Raw genomic sequence first — 27,555 nt, 5'->3', positions numbered from 1 at the left:
CTAAGGAAAATTCAAGACAGACTTCACTCTCTGTACTCTTTCCCACAACTGAGAGGCAAGAGCAACCCAGAGTCACCTCCAATGGGAATTCTGCTGGTGCTGTAGAATAATCTTTCAGCTGCCAGCAGCTGAATGGAGCTGTGATTTGCCACTGGACATCAGCTTCCCTTTAGAAGGCCAGAGGAGCACAAAGGGAGCCACACCAGCAATGTTTTACCCTGCTAGACTGGACAGCACCAGTGACTGATTTGGCCCCTCAGAGGTTATTCCTCTTCTGCAGAAATGAATAACTGGTTTGTTGAAATCATATATATTGGCAGAAACCTGTTTCCAAAGGAAAGTTGGTGTAGTAGTTAAAAACTGCTCTTTCTAATGCTTAGCAATATTTCCCAAGGACCCAAAGTTACACCACAAGGGATTAGAGACTATGAAATGCAAGATCCCTGGATACAGATACAAGGGATTTCTTTATATCAAGCATGGCTCAGTGAAGGAACTTTACTAATTTCTGAGAGGTTCCTGGGTGGTGATACAGGTGTGGGGAAACTTCCTCCCTAGGGGTGGAATGAATATGGCAGACCAATCAGAGGAATCATTTTTAAGCAGGCAAATCATCTGCTACACCAAGCACTTTATCTACAATACACCATTAAACATTTGATCAGCAGTAAAGCCCATGGCCAGCCAATATGCTGTTTAGCAGTCAAGCTCTCCCTGTTATTAGATGTTGAAGCTGCAGTGGTTCATGCTGGGTCTTGTGCAGCTCCAGTTTAATCCCATAGCAAAAAATCCTTGTGACTCATTTTGGAGTTGGATCACACCCTATGCCATGGCTGCTTTCTATCAGCAACAAGATTACAAATGTATAAACAATTCTTACAAATAGGAGACAAAACCAAACCACTCTACCAGAAACAAACTTTTCAAGTTCCTAGAATTGCAACGGGTACAACACCAGATCATCAGGCAGATGAGGGGAACTAGCTCTGTGCCAAGCAGTGGGCCATGTGAGAGACATGAAATCACATATCTCTTCTGCTGTTTAAGCATGGCAAATATCATGGAGGGGAGCAGTCTGCAGCATGAGAATAGTCAAAGCAACTCTAGCTCTGAAGGCTTCTCCCTTCTCCAGTTTTGGGATCCTGCAAGGCTAGTTGGATGTCAGCCCTGTCAATTGGCTCTGCTGGGCACGTGGGGAAAAAGACAGGCAAAATACTGCAGGTGTAGGAGAAACATCTCGTGGTGAGACCAGATCATAAGGCCTTAAAGAGGTAATGTCTCTCTCTCACTGCAGAAGCTTACCATGTTTTCAAGGAAGAGCAAGAATGGAGTCCACCTTAAACTCTGGACTAGAAAAATCAAAAAAGTTAAAAAAAAAGAAAAAAAAATCAACTCTTGAGTCAAGATCCAAGAATGACAGCAGGCCATCTTTACCCAGTGTTTAGCACTGGAGGCTTGACTCTTACACCTTCTGGAGCCACTTATTCTTCTAATGAGCTCATGTAAAACACTATCATAACAGAATGACAGCCTTTGACACTCGCTCAGCATGGATGCAGATGACCACACATAAGGTGCAATGAGTAGGAAATAAAACAAAAAATACTGAAATAATAATCAAACCTCCTGAACCTTGAGAAAGTTTCACTGTATACAGATACAGAAGACGTTTTGTAGTTCAGGTGTTTCTCTATTTACCATTCAGAATTCAGATTTTCAGAAGCAGAAACAAATCTGTACAAGCAAACATTTCAAGAAACATTTTTCTGTCTCATTCAGGGTTGCTTCTATTTTATATAATTTAGCAGCTCCATAACTTCACAAAGAAGTCTCTTTCTCAGATAAAACTACAGGTTAAACTCTCCATCTTTAATCCAACTCAAACAACTGCACCGCAGCTGGAGAGTATGTCTGTCATTATATTTACTTACACCACACAAAAATAAACTGTAGATAACCAAATTTGTAAAGGAATTGGCAGAACTAATCAATTGTTATTACAAAGCTTGTTTGAAGATTAGATATTTCTCTTTGAAATAATAATAAAATGCAGCTAAGTGGGTTAGGAAAAGGAAATACCGTCTCCCTAACTTACAGCTGATTACGCTGCAAGTCTGCCACTCCATGTTTACTCTAAGGCAGATGTACTGATATCATGAAAAAAGCTGGAGTTATTTTAGTCATGCCTACTTTGTGGAGGGAAAGAGTTTGACCTTTTACCTTGCTCGCTGCTGTTGTCTCCGCTCTGGGAAGCGTGGCCCCCGCTGGAGGGCCCTGGTGTGCCTGCCGAGTGCGTTGAGGTTGCATCATCGTGGTCTCTCCAAGATGAAGGATTCTGGTGTCAGAGTGCCAAGGAATTTTTTCCACGGTTCCCATTCCAATAGCAAATGAAGAACAGAAAGCAAACCGGGAGAAGAGGGGAGGAAGGGGAGGAAAGTATACACATTAGCATTTGTGAAATGTGCCAAACACCTATGCTGTTTGCACAGTGTAACAATTCTTCAGCAAAGGCAAGCAGAAGAGATACAAAGATTTACGTGTTAAAACACAGGACAGATTTTTTTTATTTTTTAAACTTTCCGCTGAATTGTCTGGATTTAATTGTTTGACTAGTACTGGAAAACAGTATTTCAGAACAGACAAAAAAAACATAAGTTTAGTTTCTTGAGGAGTTCTACAGGGTAGTGGGGGGCAGAGGAGGGAAGGGCATCTACCTACACAGTTTGTGATACTATGTATTCTCATTAAGATCAGGATAGTTGGTATGCACTCTCCACACTTCATTTCTCCAGACTGACTACAGCAGCGAGGGGAGAAGAGGAGGGAAACTTTCTCAAGAAGTACAGGAGAACACACACAGGAGAAGAGTGTGTCCTCACTCCCTAACCTCTCTGTCACCCATTTAAATGCTGCAAAAGCTTCCAACAAAGTCAAAGTTGTGAGGGGCAGCTCACAAGCAAGCTTTCTCTGAAAGACATTATGCACCAGGAAAGATGCTTCTTCACCCCCCAGCCACCACCTTGATATGACACATTTGAAGAGACTTTCTAGATTTATCACTCTAACAGTTCACTTACAAGAATTGTCAAGAACAAGCACCAGGTGATTATGTAAAAAAACACGTATAGTGATTTTTATGTAATTCTTTCTACATTACTATGCATAAAACACTACAAAAGGGAATGCAGAAGACAGACTTGCAAAACTTGGCTAAGTAAGAGCTGAACTACTGTACTTAAGTCACATAATTCACATATACTTTCTAATTTATTGGGTATTGGCTTTCCTGGAGAGAGGAGCTGCTATTTGAAAACATAAGTGAGGAAAACTTAAAGTTTAGTGCTACTTTGTTGAGTGTATTCTCCTCCTGTCCTCCTCCCCTTTCCTGATCATTCCCAATACCCTGCTGTTGCTTAAAGGAAAACAGGAATTCTACTGTACAGGAAGAGCTTTATCAGCACCACATGAAGGCAGGCAAGAGATGGAATTTCCTCTGGCAGAAAAGGAGAGCAAGAACACATGAAACAGATCAGAGTAGAGGTTGGACCTGCATTACTTGTCACCTGCATGCGACAACTTAAATCAAGCACATTATAATAATTCAACAGCAAAACAAACAACAAATCTCCCCTAAAAAAAAATTTGCTTCTTAGGTTGCTTAGGTTTGATTGTGGTTTAAATCTACATTGTGAAATAACACTAGACTATGAAAGGATGAGGAAAAGCTGAAAGCAGAAAGTGACAAGTTGGATAAACTCTTTGACCAGGGCTGATTCTGACCCCATCTGCATCAATATGTAATAGGAATAAGTTCAGCATAATCAACTGATTTACCCTTTGTAAAATACAGTGTAAATGTGATTGGGACCAAGTCCCAAAATCTATATTGAAACATCTCAAAGTAATCTTCTAGCACTGATTAGTACCACATGCTGTATAGCAACACAGAAGAGAACTGCCAAGTAACGGCTTGCTACGATACCCAGCAACATAAATCTGACCTGGATCACAGCAGAGACAAAGGAAAGAGCCCAGGACTTCAAAAGGTTCCCTGTAAAGTCTCAGGTGACCAAAGGGTAAGAAGGATCCAAATCCCCTTCACCTCACAAAGACAGACACACATATACACCCACGAATGTGGTTCCATGACAGGAAGACATCAGTAAAATCAGAAGACAGGTCGGGATCTGAAATTTGCCGAACCTGTCAGCACAGCACACAGCACAACAACACTTATGGCACAAAATCACCAGTCCCTCCAAAACCTAGAAAACTGATCTACTTCTCCTCACACAGAACTACAACAGGAAAAAACTGCCACCAACAGTAGTATTTTATATTCACTGAGGTTATTGCATTAATTTTCTCTAATTAAAACTGTTATTCCCCACAGTTTCATCTAAAAAAAAAAAAAAAACCAAAAAAAACCAAAAAAAACAAAACAAAAAAAAAAGAAAAAAAAAGAAAAAGAAAAAAGAAAAACAAACAAAACCCCCACATTTTACCATCATTTTTCAGAGTCAGGTGGAGAGAAACACAAAAAGAAAGATGAGAAGTCTTGAAAGTTGAAGCAGCCCAGGTGTTATTAAAAAGAACAAAAAAATTTGAAAATAAGGTTAGCAAAAAGTTCAGATGGAAATAAAAGGCAAAAACTGTGCAAGTTTCTTTACAGCCAGGATTAAAACACAGTTGTGCCTATGAGCTTCTCTTTTTATCTCTGACTTAGGAAGGCACTCAAATAGCTTCAAGCTGAAGGCAAACAGCAGACAGGAGCTCTTCAGCCCTCTGCAGCCTCTTAGCGTCAGCTGTTTGCCGGATGGTAATCAGATAAAGAGCTGGAAGAAATACATAAAAAGAAAAGAAACAATAGCATAGCATGAGTTTAGCCCTCCAACAACATCGTGCTGGAAACCTTCTTTTGGAAAATGTAGTAATTGCAACATGTTCACCTAGGCTAAACTTTTCAGGGAGCACAGTGAGTTATGCTAATTTTGTGTACTGCGGGCTCTCTCGCGCTGGCTGCTGTAGGAGCTCCTTATCACACGGATGAAAGTTACAATAATTAACTGGTAACAGCTCAGCTATGTTTTAAGGCAAATGCCATCCAAAACCTACCATACAATATTTCAAGACCTAGACCAGCCTTTCTGTTACAAAGCCGTGGAAATTTGGATAGGATCACTGAATGAGACTTCCCACAGCTGAAAGCACTTGCTGTCTCTACCAGGCTGAGCTGCTCTTGACCTCAGTTTGTAGATCTGCTTTGAGAAACACAAACTGTATTGATTGAGAACTCAATGTATTTCTTGTGACACCGTTTTGTGAGGAAGATATTTGGCAGAGTTTTGTTGGAGAACAGAAAATATAAGAGAAGGTGTTTGCTAAATGCAGCAGTAGAGTGCTGAAGGAATTTGAAATGCAGAGAAATAGTTAGATTTTAATATCATAAAAAAAGACAAATAATTTTAGGGGTAGAGTTTACAGACTCATAAAAAGGCAGCATTCTTTTGGTTTTGGCTAAAATCATTGTACGAGTCAGTGAACTGATCTTTTTCTGCCCTAGACCATTTCCAACCTCACATCTCAAAATAAAATTCTTGGCCAAATGACTAATCAAAAGTATTTATTTTATGCACATCTTCAAAGAAAAAAAAAATTACCAAATAGCACCTCTAAAGTGTGCTTCACTGGAAAACTTCACCAGTATAGTTGAGGCACCTGAAGGGAACCTAATCTAAAGCCCACTAATACTAGTTACATTTTTTCTGTTAGTTTCAATGAAATCTGTATTGGGTTATCACACTGGAAAAAAAAAAAAAAAAAGAAGAAATCAAACACATAGCTTTAGATAAATTAGACAAACTGCTAGCATGACTTCTCATTTCTTCTTGCAAGTTTAGTAATCACTTTGCAGAAACACATTGAAGAGTGTGGATGGTATCTGCCAAAATGCAATTGTCTATTTTGTGTACGTGTGCATACTATAAAGATTTCACACATGTATGACCTAAACTAATGCCAGATACCACAGAAAGTGAACAGCACGCATGTATCTATTCCCAGTAGTTCTAATAATTGGGAGCCAAATATGGTGCTCCTCTTGCTCTTACCTAATTGTGTTAAAGAGCAGTGTTACTAGGAGAAAAGCAGTGAATACTGAGTAGAGCACAATAGAAGGAGATGGAAAATAGATACAAGAAGCTATGTCTCCAGGGGCAGTATTTTCTATTTGCTGGGCTACAGACTCACAGCTGATAATGCAAGTTGTAATTAATATAAAAGCAGGAGACAATATGGGGAAAGCTTGTACTAGCAGGGCCACAGGAGATCACTCCACTGCAATCCACTGTTTCTCATTTACACACACAGCCTTCCCTAGAAAACACAATTTTACCAGTGTTTTTTCCCTTGAAAGTAAAAAAAAAAAAAATTGATTTAGCACCACCATTGAATTTTGCTAAATCTAGAAAAGAGCAACAGAAAGGACAAAAGGCATACAAAGCAAATCTGACACATTTCTCTTTTGTTGATGCTGAAAATCTGCTGGAAAGCATAAGAGTTTTTAGCTGCTACAGGATTTCTTCAACAGAGATGCTCTAACAGAGAATTTGATATACAATAAGCTTCTGACAAATTGCAATTCTTACTTTGTATGTCCAAAATATCTGCTGAGTAAACTCTGGCTAGCTTTGTGTGAGTGTATGTAGTCCTGCTAGGGCTGATTCTGGTCTCATACTGCTTTTTATGGTGATATTAAAGACTCAATTAACCATAAGGAATCTGTTTCTTATTTATAACTGGGAAGTAAAATCAATCAGGCCAGCTGATACCCATGTGAGTAAGCTAAGCAGTATTTGACTCACATATTTTAACTGAAGTTTCAAGTATACAACTCTGACAGGATCAGGCCCCAACATAATTTTCTCAGATGAGATTGACAAAATCATTAATCTTATCAAACAAAACACAACTAGTTTTTATAAAAGAAACTACAATGGCTATAAAGCTTGTTGTTTCTAAATATGGTTGTACTCAAAGGTAAATTAATTCAGAAACACAAAACTGAACTGAACTACTTGATACAGATGGCATTATCCCCCCCAACACAATCCAAATCCTGCTCACCTTGTTCTTACAAGCAACATGTGCAAACACAGTGAAATGACTGATGTGACTGATACCCCAAAGATCTGTATTGAGGTTCAGCCATATATGAAAATATGAGAGACTACACAGGACAGGGAAACCTATGTGTGCATGCACATGTGTCTCTGTGTGTGCATCTGTGTCTATGTTTTGTATGTGTAAAGTTCAGGGTGGTATCTTAGAGATCATGTCAAGTGCATTTAATAATAAACCTACTATTTAAAGAAAATTTCAGTAAGACAAAAAACCATTAAAAACTCTAATTTGACATAATAAGTATGTTTTCTAAAAAAGACTGATATTGCTAAGGTTTATTTTCCAAAAATGCATACTTAATATGATTACTTTTTTCTACTCGAGTTACACAATTGAAACAAAAAACAAGGCGCAGAAATCTATCAGATATTTTGTATGTATGTGCAAGTTTTAATTCTTCTCCCTTGATTTTGTGTTTGAAGAAAGCATCAGGAGCAATTTTTGAGTCTCCTAGAACACAGCAGCGTTGTGAAAAGCTCGTGTATTTTGTATTTTCTAATTAAGATTGAAATCAGACATGTAATTCACCTGTCACCAAGGAACTAAGACTTGAAAAATCAGGGGGGTGTTGGGTTTTTTTAATTGTCCTTGTATGTCATTCTATGTGGCTACACTTCATTTAGACTGATAACTCAAACCAAAAAGGGACCACAGTTATCAAATAGAAACTGAAAAACGTTATTGGTTCAGGTTGAGGAAACAGAATTTAAAGTTCAAACACTCAAATTTCAGACTTCAGCTGTTGACAGAAGTGTACCTTGGCTCACCAAAAAGCCAAAAAGCAGGAATACCCAACACTATCTACGGTCTTGGAAAGCTCCTGATGCTCTTTGCCCCTTCAGAAGGCACAGGGCCTACCACAATGTCCTAAGGCACATTCTAAGGTTGCCTTATTATTGTTGCAGTTAGCTACTTACTTTTCCTTCTGACACCCTGCAGACAGAAAGGGCACCTTTGGGGTCTAATCTCATTGGGGTGTTTATCAAAACTCCCACTGAAGTCCACAGAAGTGTGGCATGCCTGCAGACTCTAGCATCAGGCCCTCAATTACTTCTTCATTACTCAGTGAAATCTTACCTAAAGATTTAATTCTATTACTGGAACAGGTAATACTATGTCTAGTGTACTACACTGTTTTTATTTTTCCTTGTCTGACAAAATGTCAGGAATTTGCACAGACCATTCTTTGAGGAGAAATACTAAAGAAATGTTAAGTTGTCTGGGTATCCAAAAGTACAAACTAAAGCATCTCCTCATGTGAGAGCTGAAAGGTTTAATATCCAGACTACTCTTTCTCTTCTACGGCTAAGATGTTGGATTTCTAATCTGCCAAGAGTCTTCTTTTATAGAAGAGATGTATGTATATTTCTGTCTGTTTTAATAATATTTTAGAAATTATGATCTGTGTATTATTGCTCTGAGCTACAAAAATATATGAACAAATATCCAAAAGACTGAGGCCCTGATCCTGTTCCCACAAAAGCCAGTGGAAGGATAGCCATAAATTTCTGTGGGGGAATTACTAGGCTTCAAAACAGGTTTGTGCTAAAGGAAGAATTGTATGACACCAGGTGAGGCCAGCTACAAAAGAAATTTAATTCAAGTGCAAAATGTTATCATGCATTCAAAAAAAAGTTTTAAAACCTCCGAATTTTAGGAGCATCATGTTTTTCAAATTTGAATAGCTTGAAATAAGAAAAAAAAAAATATCTGCAAACAATCTCAGACAAACAGACATTTTAGGCTGAACACGGAATTCAGGATAGGTCCTGGTATGTTTAGTTGAACAATAACAAATTGTCTGCTCTGGGAAACCCAACTTGAACTGCAGCTGCAAAGGGTTTTTTTCCCGCTTTTCTTATCTTTTTTTCCCCCTAACTAATCTGGTTCAGCCAGGGCATAGCTGTAATTACCTTCTTCCCATCTACAGCTAATACCTCAGAGTAATAAAAAAAAACTGAGGGTGTTAAAAATTCAAACACTAATTATGGGCTGTTATATTTACTAAACACAGCAGAGTAATAACAAAAGTTTCAGCTTCTTGTGGCCAGCACTACACTATTTGATCTGCCATGTCCCTGGACCCTTTACACTAACTATATTACATAACAGTTAATAGTGCACTAAAATAAAATTCAATAAACACATTTATTGCCAAACATGTACAGCACTTTCAGGTCTCTCCTTTTTACAGCACAGGTGTATCTCTGAAGAGTTTATTCCTTTGTTGTTTTTGGGTTTGGTTTCCAATTAAGTTATATAAATTGCAGAGATTTTGAAAGGGGAAGCATACAATATTTGAATACCCCATTTAAAGTCTTATGGTAAATATTGACTAATCCTACAACTCTTTCTGTTACTTTCCTTCATGTCTGTTTTAAGTCTAGAAAAACAATAAGGCTGAGATCTGCCTTAGTTCCTAGTTCAGCACTGCCACTGTCACTACTACCACCCCTCACATTCACATTAAACACACACAGGGCAGCTTTACACCACTTAATAACAATAGAGGGGTATGGATTTTTGGGGTGTCAAACAGCTGTCACAAACTGTCACCTCCACAAGAGAAACCTTGGCACACAACAAATTAACCTACTCTTCTTTTGGGCTATCATTATTCATAGCCAATCAGTTGAAATGCTTCTAGTATTTCATGTGCAAATAAAACCATGAGGGGAAGACCCGTGGATCAGAATAGTGGGCCAATACATAAAACAGAGGAAACAACATGCTGTCTCTGTCCTTCTGAAGTGGCTCATCATCACCCCTACACCAACTTTCACCAAATGAGATCTAGCCTAAGGCTATATATTAAATATGCATATCAAGGCAAATGAAAGAAAATAAACCTGGAGAGCCAAATTGGACAAATTTGCATGCTTGAACTGCTGCATTTTCAGGTAGATGCTCAGAAATGATAGCTCATTTTTTAATAGACTTGCATGTTTTATATTAGCCATTTTTAAGAGCTTTTTCTTTTCTGTGAATAAAGATGCATTTCTTTCTGCTGGAACATTGTACAGTGCAAATATAAAACATGGTAGTTTGACTAAGCTATAAAAAGGTGTTAAAGTTTTGTCAGGAAAACAAGCTAATATACAAAAAGGAAAAAAAAAAAGATCCAATAAGGAGACACATTTCCCAAAACGCATGAATAAAATGTAACTATGTGATACAACTCTTCATTTCCCAGTTGGTGTTCTGGTTGCACAAATTATTGCTTCCTTTCAAAACAAATAGCAGGGGGCTAAAGTAAAAATGTTATAGCTCAAATCTCCAGGAAATAAAAGGCTTTAAATTATAATACCCAATGAAGTGGTAAACCCTAACGGGTGCAAGATAAATGGGTTGTCATATTTATTTGAGTTTGTTTTTGGGGCTACAAAAGCAAGAGGAGATTCTTCTTAGGGAAGATAATAGTTACCAAATTATCAAAATGCTAACACCCTCCACTCCTGTCCTATCATTGGGCGTGAATTTAAATATTATAATGGAGCACTGCAAATTGGCTTGAGCATTTGCCATCTGCCAGAACCCTAAACAGGCTAGTTTATCTAATCTCTTCAATATAAACATAAGCATGCTCCATTTCTACACTTCCACTTGAAACACACTCTTGTAAAGAAACTGTACTGGAGAAACATGCATTTTTTTTTTTTTTTTTTCTGTTTCTCTAAATTTTACACAGTGACTCACTATCTTTCAGGTTGCCACTCATTTCAATTTCTTTTCTAGTACTCTCCCAGAATACTTATGCCCACGAATTTAGTGTTGTAAAATGCCATGAAACAAATATTTTTGAAATTGTGTCAGGCTTCATGGAGTTTATTACCTACATGTGAGTCAGCTGATAAGCAGAGAAACTTTAAGGAAGATCTGCATACATTTCTTTTCTCTCAAAATAATAGATTTAAAATGTAAAACACAGCACAAACCTTGTCATGCAATGTTTACTGAATACAAATGAGAAAATGAAAGCTAAGGCTTGGGTCCAAAAATATTTCCCGTAACTAAGCCACGCCAGAAGGGGGACATTCAGAAGAATTTATTATTATTTTATCTCCCAATTCAGCTTCAGTCCAGGTCTAATGTAATTACCAAATACACACAAAAACTACATGTTTTCAAAGGAAACAAAAGCTCCTAGAAAGCTCATTCTCTCTGGGCTTCCAGCTACTCTTAACACACTGGGAAATAAAAGCAGGGGACTGTGCAGAAAGCATGGTTAACTTCACACCGGGTGTTAAATTAATATTTCAACCACTAAAAGATTAGACTCTATCATTTAGATTATTAGTTCAATTGAATCTAAAACTGTATGAACCCCTTTGCCCCCCAGGGATGCATTCCTATAAATAAAGTGGAGTTCACACCCACCCTTTTTAACCAGAGCTATTCCTTCCCTTTTCTGCTGTACCAGCTGCAATCTCTCCCTCCACATCCCAAAGTCTCTCTGCATCTACATCTTTTGAAGGATCAGAGGAGCTGCTCCAAAACCCGGAAAAACAAAGGCACTCTCCTCACCAGGCACACCAATGCTCAGTCCTACACACATTACACTAATTCACCAACTCCTAAAGTGTTAAAATCAACCGCTAACCTACGGTTACTCAATCATCATTCTCTCCAACTTTCTGTAATACATTGTTAATAATTGCTTCATCAAGGTTACTGTCTTTTATTATGAAGATGCTTCAGGCGTTTGGCAATAAGTCCATATTCTGACAATAAGTTGCTATAAAGCAAAAGCATTGGAAACTCTAATGTGCTAACCCCTTTTTTTAATGCAGTGTAGTATTGCCAATAATTCTCATCACTTGTCATCCCCACAAGAGGGGAGGGGGGAGCAAATCAGCAAACTTTCTTCCTAACTTTCTTGTCTGTGTTTCCTTACGTTGATGCATTGATTACAAAGTTGGCAAAGAACAGGAGAAAGCACCCATCCCCACATCAAACCAAGAGTTTGCTAGCTCTCCAAGCTGCCCAGAACAGGGAACTTTACAAACCATTGGAAAACTGAAGGAACCTTTTGCATTTCTATGACTTTGCAAAGTGAGACGGAAAAAAGTTTGAAGATGGGGTTCCAGCTTGCAAGAGGTTAAGATAGTAATAATACTAACAGACAACAGCAGCAAGGCAAAGAAATCCAGGACAGATCCTCTAAACAGGTTTAAAACTTTAAAAGTGTCATAAAGAAAGCAGAAGGACTTACATGATCGGCTAAATTTGTGGAAGATCCTGAGAGTTCTTCATGGTCTGATTTGGAGCTGCCATCCCTTTCATCAATAACAAGGTCTATTGGCATTTTTCCTTTCAAACAACTAATGTACCGATGGCAGAAATTATCACACAATTCATGAACCTGAAAAGAATAACAAGAATATTAGAATCAATAATGGCAAAATATCACATTTCAGCTTTTTTTGTTGTTGTTGTTGCGGTGAGGGTTTTTTTGGTGTTTTTTTTTTTTTTTGTTTGTTTGTTTGTTTTTGGTTTTTTTTTTTTTTTTTTTTTTTTTTTTTTTTGTAACAAGTACAACTCTCTGATATACTCCACAAGTAACTGTAATTAAGGGGGACAATAGTTGAAGGCAAGGAAACAATAGAGAAATTGTTGCAGCGCATATTATTCTCTAGAGACTTGCTGCAGCAACAAGTTAGAGAGAGAGATAGTGGGCTCTGACTTGTGTGCTGAAGAAAATCGGATTTGGTGATAACATCGGAACACTGGGAGCTGGACCCAGGTGGTATCTCCGGAGCATACACAACCCAGACAGGTACAACTAGTCACTCGGGACGGGATCAGTTAAAACCGGGGCTAAAAAAAGTCTAAATGGCCGGGAGCAGTAAAACGAAGCTACTTGCTGAGGTTGTGGGAAGAGCCATTCTCGTCCCAGGGCACAGCCCCTGCCCACGCCTCGCAGGGGCCCCTGCCTCTTCCAAACATTTAATGCTTGCTTGGGGTTAATGTGCCTGCCAGAGCCGGAGAGGAGAACGAGTGGTTTCATTTCTTTTTGTTAAACATCATGTTTCTGAGCGGGAAAAAGGGCTTCTACTGAGGAAAGGGGTAAGAAGGATAAAAGGGGTTTAATATTTAATATTAGTAAATATTGAAATTACACACACACACACAAAAAAAAAAGGGAAAAAAGCGGTCTGGGCATGTCTGTCGGGTGTCACATGCTCTGATGGCACAGGTTACAGTGTCACAATGCATTACCCCTATCTTCTCTGGCCATGTTTACAAGTCAGCCCAAACAGTCGGGAGGAAGGGATCCGGGGGGGGTTGGGGGGGTGAGGAGGAGGAGGGGAGAGGGGGCAGGGAATGGCGTGCCCCCCGCCCACCTCCTGACTCTTACCTTTTCTAATTCCAAAAGATGAAACCTTAGTACTTGTATTGCTTGGATCATCTGCAAGAAAGTTTTGAGCCAGGGGTTACGTGGGAGACAAGCACGGGGGCTGAGCAGAGCCGCGAGCCCGAGTGGGAAAGAGGGAGAAGGGGATTGTCAGGGCGCGCGGTCATTATACAGGATTTTAGCTCATTGGTCACGCTTCAACAATTCTGATCAACTTTAAGCTAAACACTTGATTTTTATCATATTTATTCCAGGAGCGGTGATTAGCGCTTTATTACCGCGATCTTGGAGAAAACCTCTTCCTCTCCTCGTTCCCCTCTCAGCACCCCGGCCCTCATCCCTGAGGGTCCGCAGAGAAGTCAAACACACGCTCCCACCCCCACCCCCGCCCGCAGGAGAAAGGGGGGGTGAATGTGTGTTTGAATAGTTTGGCATCTTCTTTACAAGCGGATTTAGGCACTTTGAATATTGAAATCGTTCACATTAGCAAAAGAATTACACTAGAAATCTCCAGCTCTCTCTTCTTAAGCAGTTACTTCCTTCACTTTTAGCTTCCCGTGGCTTTCAAACTCAGCTTTGCAATGCATTGGGGCTTGAGACTTCTCTCTGACTGGCTCTAAGAATAAAGCCCTTTGAAGCCCCTTGCCGGCAGCCTGCGGCCGGCCGGCGCCCCGCTCCATGCGGGCAGCGCGGTGCCCGGCCCCGCTGCCCCGCACCGCCCGGCCCGGCCCGGGGGCGGAGGGCGCTTCCCGCAGCTGCCCGAGGGGAAGGGCCACGGGGGAGCGCGCTGGAAGAGCCAGCAGGCCTTACCAAATTGTCCAGCTCTGGATTTGAAGAAAAAAGTGGTTTTTCGGCGCGGACCTGCGAGAAGAAGGAAAAGCGGTGTGAACTGCAGCTTCTGTCTTTACCCCCGTAACCGGACCGCCCGAAAGGGGAAAATCACTTTGACAAAACCGGCCGGTACCAAAATCCAGCTGAACGCCCCGGGACACCGAGCTGCGGAGAGGAGCCAGCTCCGCTCTCGCCGGTCCGGGACTGAGCCGGCCGCCGGTCCCACGGGACCCTTCTCCTTTGGGTCCCCTGCCCGCCTCCCGCTCCCTCTGCCTCCAAAGCACAGCCACCTTCCCCTGTCACTACTGCAGGAGGGCAAGGCCGGGAGTCCCGGCCCGACAGCGCGGAGGGGCTGCCGGCCATGGGCGGGGGGAGGTCAGGGCCAGCCGGGCCACCAGGGCGCACCCCCGCCCCGCCGGAGAGGGGGCGCGGGGGAAAGGGGAAAGGAAGGGAAAGGAAGGGAAGGGAAGGGAAAGGAAGGGAAAGGAAGGGAAAGGAAGGCTGCCCCTGCCCCTGCCCCTGGCAGCACCCGGCCGTGCGGGTCGAGGCGCTGAGGAGGCGGCGGGAGCGCTGGTGAGGGTCGGGGGCGGGGGAGAGGTGCCGGACCTGTTTAGCGAAGACGGCGATGTCCTCGTTGAAGGAGTCGGACGAGCAGACGTCCCCGCCGGCCACTCCGGGCTCCCGGGGCGTGCAGGTCGCCAGCTCGCACTTCTCAAAGACCAGAGCTAAGAGGGGGAACAACGGGTGCCTACCGGGCGGTGGCACACAAAGAGAGGGGAGGGGGTGGGGGAGAGGGGGAAAGAAGAGCTGTAATCAACAAGTATTTTTTTTTTTTTTTAATGCACATAGACACGGACACACGGGCACAACCCCACTCTGCAGTCTCGCAGTAATGCCCTGGGCAGAGCAGTGGAGAACCACATTTTGAAATAAAAATACTGGGTTTGGTAGTGAGTTGGCTGTTGTTGTTCTGTTTGTTTGTTTGTTTGTTTGTTTTTAAATTTTGAAATTGCAATGCCCGAACCACATTCCCCGTGCAGTCCTCACCGACGAGGACAAAAGTGACCTCTCTAAACGCACAAGGCACCGAACGCGTTCAGCAGCAGCTCAACTGAGAATGTTACACTTTTGCCACAGCTTAAAATACCGCAAAACCTGGAAGATCCCATCCCTACCCTCCAGCTATGACCTAAAACGAGAGCACAGCTAGGCAAACTGCAAACTACTTAATACGTAATTTTATTTTTCAAGGGGCCTGCTAACAAAAATGTGGTGAAGTTTCCTGGCTTAGGAAGCACACCCAAGTAAAATACCATCTGTCCAGATAAGTGAGCTGGGGAGGGGGTGGAGGAAGGGAGCACTTCGCGAAATATTTTCCCATAGTTGGTGTAGTCAGAAAAAAAAAAAAATTATCTGCGTACTAAGTAGTAAGCATGCATTTGTTTCTTTTCCCCTTTGGTGTCTGATCAAGGCCCCACACTCTGTCATAGATGTTACTACCTCTTCTTTTAGGATCAGCTAGTATTTTTTCCAAAAGGCACTGAAGGGAATCGGTGTCATTCCCTTCAAGCAAAACCCTGGTGCAGGCTTGAGTTTTGCTGGGTATAGGTTTCTTTTTCCTCATATTCTTTCTTTCTTAAATAGAAAATTCAGCTCATTGCCCCCAATGTATTTATGTCTTCTGTCTCTGGGAAGAGCTGTTTGCCATAAGTGAATCCCTTTTATTCATACTACCTTCCGCGATGTGAATAGCTCTTTATTTACGAAGTTGGAAGAGTGGTATTATGGCACAGAAGAGAACACCAGAACAACACTTCTCCAACTAAAATCCAGAGCAATGAGAGTCTCTAACTCCTAAGTGGGGCCTTTCTAAGAAAGAAAAAAAAAAAAAAAACCCACAAAAAAAACCCACCACGGGTAAGAAAGGACCCCCCCACCCCATCCAAAACACAAAAGATGAAAAAAACCGAATAAATAAAGAAAAAAGGAAGGACAAGGCAACACTACCTCTCTCCAACCTAGCCTCTCTCCCCAAGAAGTCTGTTTTCCAGCACCCGTTCCCCGTGGGTGCTGGCACCTCAGCCGAGCCGGGCTGGGCTCCCCCGGTCCCGGGATCGCCGGCTCCGGCAGTGCCAGGCGCGGTGTCCCTCCGGAGCGAGGGCTGCCCTGCCGCCGCTTCCCGCGGACCCTGCGGCTCCCCCCGCCCTCCGCGCTCCGGGCCCGGCTGCGCCGCCGCCCCGCTCCTGCCCCGCCGCTCCGCGGGCACCCGCGCTGCGAGCCGGGCCCCGGCGCCGGGCGGCCCGCCGCACCTACCCGTAGATCGCATCCTTGTCCCGCTTCAGGGCGTCGTTGACAGCGGAGCCCATGCTGGCCGGCATGACATTGGGGTGCGGGGCGTGGGCGCCGTAGTGCTGTCCGGCGTGGAGCGGCGGCCCATGGTTGAGGTGGTGCACCGGGGGGATCGGCCGGGGGGCGTGGGGGTCCCCGTACATGGACGCCGGCACCCCTACTCCGTCCATCCCGCCGTAGTGGGGCAGCTCATCGTACTGTCAAAAAGCGGGCCGGAAGAGAAGAAAGAAAAAGAAAGAGGAGAAGAGAGGGAGGAATAAAAAACAGAAACAAAACAAAACAAAACAAAAAAAACCAACAAACAACAACAACAACAAAAGTCAGAAGAGAGTAAAGCACCCGGACAGACACAAACAGAGCAAAACAAAACAAGAACAGCCACAACAGAGAGAGAAATGCTCAAAATAAAATCGACTGGGACGGGGAGCAGGGGCTGGAGGGGCTGAAGGAGGAGTGGGGGTGCGAGGAGAGGTAAAAGGGGAAAGTGTGTTTGCCTGTCTGCGTGTGTGGGGGAAGATGGTCCTCTTCAGCACAGGCAGGAGAAACCCTAACAAGGAAACGGGGATGAAAAGGAAGGAAAAGGAAGAGAGAAACTAGAGTAACTCTGCATTAGAAAAGAAGAAAAAAATAAACAAGCAGAATCAAAACCAACTAGATAAATAAATCAACACTAGAAAGGAGAGAGGAAAGGTAGAGTGCATCGGGAGGAGGGGGAGAGATAAAGGGGGAAATAATCTGAAAGTTACCAGAAACATTATTTAGTAGCAATTCCCCTTGTCCTTGTCACAGCCAGAGACAGAAAAAAAAAAAAAAAAAAAAAAAAAAAGGAAAAAAGAAAAAAAGGAAGAAAAAAAAAAGAGAAGCAGCTATATGTGTATACATATATATACATTCGTATATACACAGACACACATATGTATTTCTTAGTCTTTGCTAGGCAGCAGCAGTAGCGGCGGCGGCAGCAGCAGCTGCAGCAGCAAGCTTTCCCCTGTGAAACCCGTGCTACTGAGCAGGCAGAGAGCAGGGAAATCGCGCTGCTGGGGAAAAAGCTGGAGAGGAAAAAAGCGTGGAACAATTGCAGAGAGACACACACACAGAGACACTCATGCACACACACAAAAAGCCAGCGAATAATTTTTGCTGCTATTTTTTAATAGTGGCCGCCATCATCATCAGCAACAGAGGAGAGCAAATCGGACAGGCCCCTCTTAAGAGAGGATTTATATATAGGTAAGTGTTGGAGATTTAAACCTACCCTTTGCGCCATCAGTCTGCGCTCCAATAAACTCCTGGATGTGTCGTATATTTAATATCCCAGTCCAGCAAAGAAAGTGATTTAGAGTGAAGAAGATTCCTTTTTTTTTTTTTTTTGCAACCCACTTATAGACTTCTCCTATCCTCCAATATGGGTAAATAATAACAACAACAACAACAACAACAATATATAAAAAAACAGTCAAGAACCACGATGAGTTTCTGTGTTTTCTTCTTTTTTTCTGTCTCTTTCTCTTTCCTTTTTCTGTGTCTCTTTTTCCTTTTTTCTTTCTCTACGCAAAAAAAAAAAAAAAAAAAAAAAAAAAAAAAAAAAAATAATTGTCAAGCCCCCAAACTGAAGGTTACGATCGGCCCGTCAGCAACCCACATGTAACCAAACTGTCGTGTCTCATGGCTTTTTGCCACTCCAGCTGTCAATCAAAGCCAGGGAATGTCAAGGTAGTGAATGAATGATGGTTGATGATGATGAAGAAGAGAGGAGGAATCTTTTTAACCCCGGTTTCTTCTTCCAGTAACTCCGTGCTCGGGTTTTGCCTTTTAGGATCGCTTATAGGGTTGTTGGTTTTGGTTTTGTTTTGTTTTTTTTCAAAGTACTGTGAAGGGGGGGTGGGGAAAGATGCGAAGAAAAAATTGAATAGTTTGCAAAGCCCGGACTTCCCCCTCTCTCCTTTTTTTTTTTTTTTTTTTTTCCTCCTCCCGGCAGGTATTTTGTCTCGCTCTCTCCCTCACTCCTGGGATGAGTGAGTGTCAGTAAGTGTTGGCAGGTTGGCTGCCGGCTGCCTTATAGAAGAGGCTCAGTTTTGCGGCGCTGATCGGCGGGAGAATGAAGTGACGGAACCCGGAAGTAGTGGTGGCCATAGCCAGTCCTGCAGCGCGGCGGCGGCGGCGGCGGGGAGCGGCGGCGGGAGCGGCGGCGGCGGGAGCGGCGGGCGCGGCGGGCGCGGGCGCGGGGCGGCGGGGCGCCGCAGCCGGCCGAGCGCCGGGGATGCGCAGCGCTGCGCGGCGGCGGGGCGGCCGCGGCGCCGCGCGGGGGGAGCCGCGCTGCAGCCCCTGCCCCGAGCGAAGCACGGCGTGTAGGAAGGAGCGAGCGAGCGTGCGAGCGAGAGGGAGGGAGGGAGGGAGCGAGGGAGGGAGGAGGGAGGGAGGGAGCGAGGGAGGGAGCGAGGGAGGGAGGCAGGGGAGGAAGGACAGGGAGAGTGCGTGTGTGCGAGAGGGGGGGAGAGGCAGGGGAAACTGCGGAGAGCGAGAAGAAAAGTGCGGTAGAAGCCCGGCCCCGGGTTGGTTCGCGCTGGGTTATTTGAGCAACAAAATACCTTCCGATTACCCGCGGTGTCGGGCGGCGGGCGGCGCTGGGGCCGCTCGGTCCGGGGGCAGCGGGAGCTACAGCGCACGGGGGGGCCGCGCAAAGTTGCTGAGCCCCCGGCAGCCAGGCTGCTCCGGCACGGCCGGCCCGGCTCCGCCAGCGCGCCGCGCCGCCCGCCGCGCTTCCTCCCGCCGGCCGCTCATGGTGCTTCGCTAAAAATTAATTTTCCAGGGCATGAAGAGAACGCCTCGTTCAAACCGTGCTGGGCACCGCTCTTCATTAAGTGATCGCTGCTATCAAACACGCTCTGGATGTCTTGAAGGAGGGGGGGGGGGCGGGGAGAGGCGGAGGGAAGAGGGGGGAAATCCCTTTTAGTTTTGCGATTAGGCTGCCAGGCTTTGTAAAGGGCTTAAAAACAAAGTCATGCTCAGTCTTTTGTAGGAGAGATCCAGATGTTATGTAGATTTCTGTTTGCATGTTCGTTCTGCGCGGGTCCGGCGGTGAGCGCAGTATTTACGTGTGTGTGTTGCTGGACTTTACCGTTTATCGACGTTGCGCTTGTGGAATGTATGCTGGAGTATTAGCTCGGTAATGCCTTCTAATGGTAGTGCTAATTACAGTGGGGTTATTTAGCAAATTAAGTGAGATGATGCACCCCCCCCACCCTCGAGTACCAAATGAACTTTTCCGAGCACATAGGCACACACAACGCGCGTTAATTTTGGTGCGTTTCTCTCGCCCAATCACTTCGCTGAAGCTACACCATGCCTTACCTCAGAGCAGTCAATTACCAAAGCTACCCAGGATCATCAATCATGGGGGATGCTTGAAGTTTAGGGGAGGAGCGATGGTCAAACTATCGATTGCTGCAGTTTTGTCCTCCCCAACCCCCCACCCTCGTTCACGGTCCCCTGCACATAAAATCTAAAACAGACTATCCCGTTAATAGTGGAATTTATCAATGATTATGTGCCCAGTTGTGAATGTGGCCTCATACATAGACGGCTTTTGAAAATACACGGCAGAAAATGTATTATTCCGTTAGATTTTGGTTTGGTTTGCTTTTCGTGGTGATGATGTTGATTTTCAGAGGTTTGGTTTTTTTTGGTTTTTTTTTTTTTTTTTTTTTAAACTTTAAGAAAATGACTCAAGGGCTAGTTATAGATATTTGGCCTGATTTTAATAGGCGAAGGGAATGAGCTCCGGAGGTCAATAAACCCCTCCAAAATGATGAATGATTGAGTACCTGTGATGATGATAGTGATTACCGGAGCAATTAAACAGTTTGATTAAATGAGCCATCATAACAATGATGTCTGCGGGAAATCAGCCCTCACGTATAAAGAAAGATAGTGTGGAGAGCTGACAAACGCCAGTGGGCATTCCTGCATGTTCCGCTAGCGCCGAGCCCTGCAGAGCAGGGCTGTATTTACAAATATGAGGGAAATACGGAGAAAAGTCCCTCTCCTACTTTTAGCCAGAGTTGCACCCTCCTTAAAACCCGCCAGAAGCCGGAGAGCAGACACGGGTTTTTTTTTTCCTAGAGGATCTCCTCCAAGATTAAAGCTAGTCCTAAGAGCAACCGAATTGCTGTGACTGACTTTCACGGGACTGTAAAGAGAGGTGAGTAGAAGAGCCCTTAGTATGTAGATCTCTTTCAAGCAGTGGTTAAGTCAATTCATTTCGCAGGGAAAAAGCCAGTCTTCTTGTGCAGTATTTTATACTCTGTCGTATAAATCGGTAACGTAATTCAAGATATTCATGGTAATGAATGCTTGGCTAATCCTTTGGGTGCACGGAGACCTACAGAGCAGTAGGTTATGCAAATCCTTTCCTACTTTTACAGCTGTAGTTTTCTAGCAGATTTTTTTTTTTTTTAAAAGAGATCTAGTCATCGGTGAATGTTATTTGGGTTTTTTTTCCTTCTTTCTTCCCCCTCACTACCCTCCCTCCCCCCGCGCCCCAAAGATGCCAGATTTCTCAACTTGCATGGAATCATTTGCTTGTGATGCAGCCAGCTTAGAGGACGTGTTTCAAATATTTGTAGCTTCCAAACTTGTTTTTTAACCGTGGCAGTGCAAACCCAGAGCCTTGTCTCTTAAGATATACAAGTCTCTTTTAAAATAGTTTCAGTATCACCAAAGAAGAGGTCTTTCCTTATAAACTGGCTGTGCAAAAGTAATCTAGCTGCATTTAAGGCTCTCTGCATTTCTTCAGACCTCAAGCTGTAAGAGAAGTTCATCAGTTTTCTTCTCTATAAGAAGTTAGAATACTTGTCTCCCATAAAAGAAATTATTTTATTGCTTATAATATAATTTTAGACCACTTTTTTTTTTTGCTCATTCCATTTTTCACAGAAGTCTCTGTAAATCTCAGCTCCTCTGATTAAGAAATTCTGAGAAAACAGACCAAAATCAAAGCTGAAAAAAAGCAGCCAAAGACTTTTGCAGTGTTCAGTGCTGCTCCTTTCAATTGTTTAATTCCCCCCACCCCCCAAACTAATTAACCCCCTGCGTTGTCTTGCCCTGCTGTGCATGTTTGTAATCTGGGACAGGGACCAACTTTTAAAAATTATTTTAACTTGATAGAAAGTGAAATTTCATATAGTTAAATGAAGATCTTTCATGTTCCTCCTGTGGGTTTTTTTTCCACGTGAAAAGACTTGAAGCCTTTTTCCTCATCACTATCCCAGTGGATTAAAGCACACAGAGAGCGTGGTTTATAAAGCGCTACAGTTTAGCCATTAAAAAGGGATCTCAATTTAGCACCCTTAAGTGAATGTACTCATCTATTAACAAAGATGCTGTTGGGAACTCGAGGAAAATGGGATACGTACGTGCCGAGGGTGAGGGTTTTCACATACTTAGGTGATTTTTTTATTTATCCCCCCCAACCGGTGACATTTCTTTTTTTAAAAAAAAAGCCATTCAGGAAAATTAAAATGGCTAATTTCCATTTCTCCTGCATCACTTTCAGAGCGAGGGCTGTTTTCAGGAAAAGTGTGAGATACGAATCAGAGTGGTGTCTTTTTTTGTGTATGCTCGCTTTTTTTTTTTTTTTTTTTTTTTTTTTTCCCTGATACGTCGCCTCAAAAGTCCAAAGAGAAATGAGGTGTCCGGTATGGAAGTGCATCTCAGTCAACCGCCAGCTCCTTTTGCCGAGGCTGGAAATGGTTTTAACAGGCGGTAAAATTTCATCTTGTGGTGTCAAATTGGGGTCAGTTTGGGGTTAGCGCTCTCAGTGTCCGAGCAGGAGCTGTCCAGCTGTGTGGGGATTCATTAAGGGCAAAAGATCCGTTTCAAGAAAAACAATACAAAGACAATCAGAGGGCTAAAGATCCTCTTCAAATCGCATTTTACAAGTGCACCAGAACAAATATGGATGCTGAAACCTATTCCCTTCAAACTCCCAAATCGGCTTCTTAGCCCTCGGAGGGAGCGAGAGAGAAAATCCGCTAAAAGTTAAGAAGAGTCTGTTTTCAATCAGCCTTTCCGAAGTGTGGCATCTTAGTCCTTTGCTGGCTTTGAAACATGCCTCTCTTGCTTGCTCGTTACATCTCTCCCTCCCTCCCTCTCTCTCTCTCTCTCTCTCTCTTTTTCCACAGCCTTGCAAAAGCGGATGGCACAACAGGTAATATTTCAGATTTCAAGAATAAATCCCACCGGAGATCTTAAACCGCTGTTTTGCACGCGCGTGTGCTCTTAGCACAAGATTTAATGCAAATAGAAAGTTTTTAGGGGGAAACAAGCCGTGCTGGCAAGAAGTCCTATCGGACCCTGTAGGAAATTTTGAGCTCTCCTTGTAGGTGATCCTCTGGTCCGATGGGTAATTTAGGCTAGATTTACTTTCCGGTTCTTAGCATTTGTGGAAAGCAACCTATTGCTAATCTGGTTTATTAAATTCGCATGGTTTAAATCCTCTTAACGTCCCTACATCTGTTAGGACAATTGACGCCTTGCTACAGGGACAAATAACTTGAACCTTAATCTTGTTTGTAACTTTATTCAATGTTTGTTTGTTTGTGTGCTGAGTTCAAGTATTTTGGATGATGCCATTGTGTTCGGTAACACGTAGACTGCATTTGAAAGCAAAACTGCTCTTAGACGGGTCAAGGATATCATGGAAGACAGTGAAAAATTTAGCGTATTCGGACTGGCTTTTTATCTCTATCTAGGCAATGCGTCATAATTAATGAAGAAAGCAATCTGCCTGTTAAAATGTGGACGCGGGACATCACCGTGACACCGTAGTGAAATTCACGTGAATTTTACTTTTTGTTTTGCTTGCAAGGCTAAGTGTGGAGTTTAAATAGTACCATTTTCTTTTTATAACCGGGACTGTGGCACAGTTAAATTTCTTGCCCCAAACCCGCTCTTTACCACACTCTCCTTTGCCCTTACGGGTGCTTTCTACAACTTCAGTCACTTTTTATTCGTCTCAGCACTCTTTGATTCACCTCCGACTTCCCGCAGCTGCAAGACTTTCGAGGTCCCATCTCGGGTGCCCCTGTGAAATCATGCACGTTTTAGCTTCTGCAGATCACTGGGTTCATTTAGCTCCTCACCCCGATCCCCCCGTCTGCCAGTAGTGTACTTCACTTTTCAGCAATGTATTATTATTTGTCGAAAATCTTTCTGGTCCTGAAAGTCAATGGTAGCCCATCACGGTGAACTTTTCTTGACCTCGACTGCGGTATGACCGAGATCTTTGGGAGCTGGATTAGAAGGAGGTTCATCTGCTTACCTATTAACTTCGCTTTTTACTCTTTCTTCCACCCCTCCTCCCCCTATTTTTTTTTTTTTTTTTTTTTTTTTAGAGGGAAAATCCCCAACCCTGGAGGAACAAGAGCGCTCGGGGGTCGTCCTGCGTGCCGCCCCGATTTGTGCGGGGCTGTGCCCGGCTCCGGCGGGCTGCCCCGGGCGGCGCTGCCATCAGCAGCCCTCGGCAGCCCCGAGCTGCCATCAGCAGCCCTCTAGCGCTATCTGGCGGGGCTCCAGCACAGCCCGCACGGAGCCGGCCAGCGGCTCGCCCCGCCGCCCGGCCCCGGCTCCTGCGGGACGCTGCTGTGCCCGCTCCCGCATCCCACCCGCCGTGGGAAGGGGCACAGAGACCAACCCCTTCACGTTTGTCCGGTTCGTGTCAGGCGGGTGGGTGTGAAGCACCAAAGGCAGAGAAGAGATGAGAATTTTTTTTTTTTTTTTAAACTTAATTTTATTTTGTCTGGAATGTTTGTAAAAGTGGAATGTTTGTAAAAGTGGAGACCATAAACAGTCGACGTGTATTTCCATAGCCCACACTAGAGGAAAAAGAAAAAAGAAAACAACCACACACCTATTAGGTCTTCCCACTAACACTGCTTGCACTGGGTAGTTAAAAATCCGGTTTGCAATTGTTCGAAGAAGCCTGAAGCATGAAAAAAAAAATTTAATCTTTCCAGTATGACATGGTAACCGAAAGGACAGTTAGGGCAAACTAAATGGCTTTAGTGTGATATCAGACAATCGGCAAAGGTTTCAAACTCTGCTCAGAGCTCTGCTCTAGCTCACTCAAAATATCCCCTTTTGTTCTCCAGCTGCCTATAAAACTCCAGAAGAGGAGCGCTCTCATTTTTACACTGGAGTTCTCGGTCCGGAGAGAACAATATACTCCTACCTCTTTTGAAATGATCCGGAGACTCTCACAACACACAGGCAATCACTCGAAGCACGAATTTCCTCTTTTTTTTTTCCCCCCCAAGAACTGCTCGGCCCATTGTTTGAAGTGGGTTTCAGTGCATAGCCCAAAGAGAAAAGGAAAAAAAAATCTTGAGAGCCCGGTTTGGTATTGCACAGAGAGAGCTGACAAAATATTACAGCCTGTTTCCTAGAAGTACATGGTGAGAGCCGGCAGTGCGTTCCCGAAAAGAGGTTGCTTTTTATTTCCACCACCCTCCCCCCCAGGATTGTGATCGTCTTTGTATGTCTTTCTTTTGATCCCACAAAGAGAATGCAATACACATATATGTGTTTGCTCTCCATACAAGAAATGCCATACAATGGAATATGCGGCCGGTTAGTCCTCATAATGCTTAGTTTTGCTGTAATTAATTGAAAACAGTTATTAGGTCGTCATTGGCAATAGCGTAAATAATTGCGCAGATTTTTACTTAAAATTGACCGGTCATAGAGTGATAGATCGATTCGAGGTATAAAAATGATGTATCAAAACATCAATGTCGATTATTTGAAATATTGTAGTCGAATCTTTTTATTGCTTCATCGGTTAAGTGTCTGAAAGTGCTGTGTTCCAACATATATTTATGTTGTCAATACTGTCAAAACTGTCAGTTTTATTACAGTGGATTTGTAATACATTTCGGATTTGCTCATTTACATAAAATGTCCACCTCAGATACCCCTCCTTTTCTCCATCTCTGGAAATCTGTGTCAGTTTAATGAAAGGATTCAAGACTCATACCTGAAGAGGAAAAAAAAAAAAAAAAAAAAAAAAAAGGAAAGGGAAAAAAAAAAAGAAGAAGAAAGAAAGAGGTATTGCTCCATTATGTCCAATTTTAACATCCGTTTGGAAAGCTTGGGCTATTTCTGACTCTCCAAAAGAGGGAATTCCTCCCCCCTCCCCCGGCCCCGCTTATTTCCCCAGTAGAATTTAAACACTTTTCTACTCTCACACCTAGATTAAACCCTCCAGGAGAATTGGGAAATTGTACAGGGTTACAGTGATGAGCCAAAGCACACCTGTGAATGCTGCAACCTTCCCAAAGAGAGCAGCAACCCCCCGAACCACGCACACACGCGCAGAGGTTTGAATCCTGCTAGAGAGAAGGAGACAAAAGGAGCAATAAATACGTGTGTGTGATCCTTTCCTAACGCTTTGGAGCCCAAAGGAAAAAAGCAAACTGTAAGCAGTATTGGGCATTTGATATTCCTCCCCCCCCCCACCCCATTTTATCAGGGTCTGATTGAGGTGATTATTCCCTTTAACTGTAAGCAGTGATTTTTTATCACCATGATCTCGGGCAACTCTCTAATTTTCTCCAAGAGCCCAGCTGAGGGATGGAGAAACTCAGGAATAAATAAATAAGTCCATTTGCACAATAAACTTTCTTCGATAGAACAAACAGCGAATTTAGGCGAGTAACTTTATTCGCCAGCCCTTTCCGAGGATGAGGGTGTTTTAAAGGTGTTGGTGAGATGGACCTGAGGGGTGTATGGGTTGGTTTATTTCCCCTTCCCTCAAACCGCCCCCCTCCCTTCCCACCCCCCCGTCCAGGGATATCTATGTTAAAATAGATGCTGAAGAGATTTCTGAGTTCACGGGAAAGAAGGAAGGTTAGTTAAGGGAATGGCAGCGAGCCTGGCAGGTATTTTAATGACTGTCCCTTCCTTTGAACACTTCGAATTTCTCTGCCTCTTGTACAGAATGTGTTTCCCAAACCAAGTATGATTTCTGTTGTAACTCTCGTGTGTGTTTGTGATCCCTTCTGAGGTAAATTGAGAAGTACGCTGCGCAAAAGGAGGAAATCGCCCCTGGGGTGCTTTGTTTACTTTGGTTTGTAAAATCCTGCTAGGAGATGGTTTCCTCAGTGTGTGGCAAGTGTTTCTTCAAGAAATTCATCAGCCCTTCTACAATTACTTCGAGCTCCGAGGGAAGAAAGCTGCCATCACTTTCTCACATCCCAAGGTGTTGCATGAGGGAGAGAAGAAAAGGCTGGAGCATTTAATTATAATGGTGGGGGGTGGGGAGAACGGAGGCTGCAGAAAGCCGTCCCAAGCTTGTACCTGGAAAAGAAAAACCTGCAAGGATATATTTGGGAAGCGTGTGCCATTTAGACATGGGGAAAAGTACCCCGTCTTGTGCAGTAATTAGTCTGAACAATAAACATAATTGGAACAAAATCAGTTGGAAGTTTCTGCGTTTTTAATTACGTTTCATTTTGTGGTAAGCCGTAAAATTATGAATGCCTCGCAATTAAACACTATCCACTTGTAAAGCATTTAACAACAATTATTCCTTAATCAGTTGGAATGTTAGCCACAAATGATGCTGTTAAACATCAAAGGGACGCCTTAGACGTTACCTTTTAGTCATAAGTAAGAGGATTAATTTCTATAATTAGAGGGGATAAATATGTGCATAAATAAATCTAATTTTTTTACACGTTCTCATCCTGTCTGGGAGAGGCGAGGATCTTTGACACTGCTCGCAATCCCAGCCTTCCTCGGTCGGAGGGGAGCGGGGAGCAGCGAGGTGAGAAGAGCCC

General features: G+C 43.4%; 1 protein-coding gene and 1 long non-coding RNA gene across 8 annotated transcripts in view; one reads left to right on the top strand and one right to left on the bottom strand.

Annotated features, from left to right (window-relative positions):
- Positions 1-19,541, bottom strand: part of MEIS2 (Meis homeobox 2) — a 172,866-nt gene extending 153,325 nt beyond the window's left edge. For 4 of the 7 annotated variants that reach the window (XM_056492342.1, XM_056492348.1, XM_056492346.1 and 1 more), the window contains exons 1-8: positions 19,306-19,541; positions 17,973-18,264; positions 16,682-16,914; positions 14,975-15,116; positions 14,348-14,398; positions 13,541-13,591; positions 12,395-12,544; positions 2,221-2,335 (exon numbers count right to left, since the gene is read on the bottom strand). In XM_056492342.1, coding sequence (XP_056348317.1) covers positions 2,221-2,335; positions 12,395-12,544; positions 13,541-13,591; positions 14,348-14,398; positions 14,975-15,116; positions 16,682-16,914; positions 17,973-17,984 — 754 coding nt within the window. In that variant the 5' untranslated portion in view covers positions 17,985-18,264; positions 19,306-19,541. Of the gene's footprint in view, positions 1-2,220; positions 2,336-12,394; positions 12,545-13,540; positions 13,592-14,347; positions 14,399-14,974; positions 15,117-16,681; positions 16,915-17,972; positions 18,934-19,305 lie in introns of those variants that run through there. The other 3 variants (XM_056492344.1, XM_056492345.1, XM_056492343.1) reach the window with 3 other exon arrangements.
- Positions 19,542-19,657: 116 nt separating this feature from the next.
- On the top strand, positions 19,658-27,189 carry LOC130253627 (uncharacterized). The gene is made up of 2 exons (XR_008840588.1): positions 19,658-20,918; positions 24,868-27,189. It is a non-coding gene; the product is annotated as an uncharacterized LOC130253627 (long non-coding RNA).
- The last annotated feature ends 366 nt before the right edge of the window (positions 27,190-27,555 follow it).

This window comes from Oenanthe melanoleuca, chromosome 5 (genome assembly GCF_029582105.1).
Source record: "Oenanthe melanoleuca isolate GR-GAL-2019-014 chromosome 5, OMel1.0, whole genome shotgun sequence".
NCBI classification, from domain to species: domain Eukaryota; kingdom Metazoa; phylum Chordata; class Aves; order Passeriformes; family Muscicapidae; genus Oenanthe; species Oenanthe melanoleuca.
Note: the sequence above shows the minus strand (reverse complement) of the source record. Positions and strands in the feature narration are given on the sequence as shown.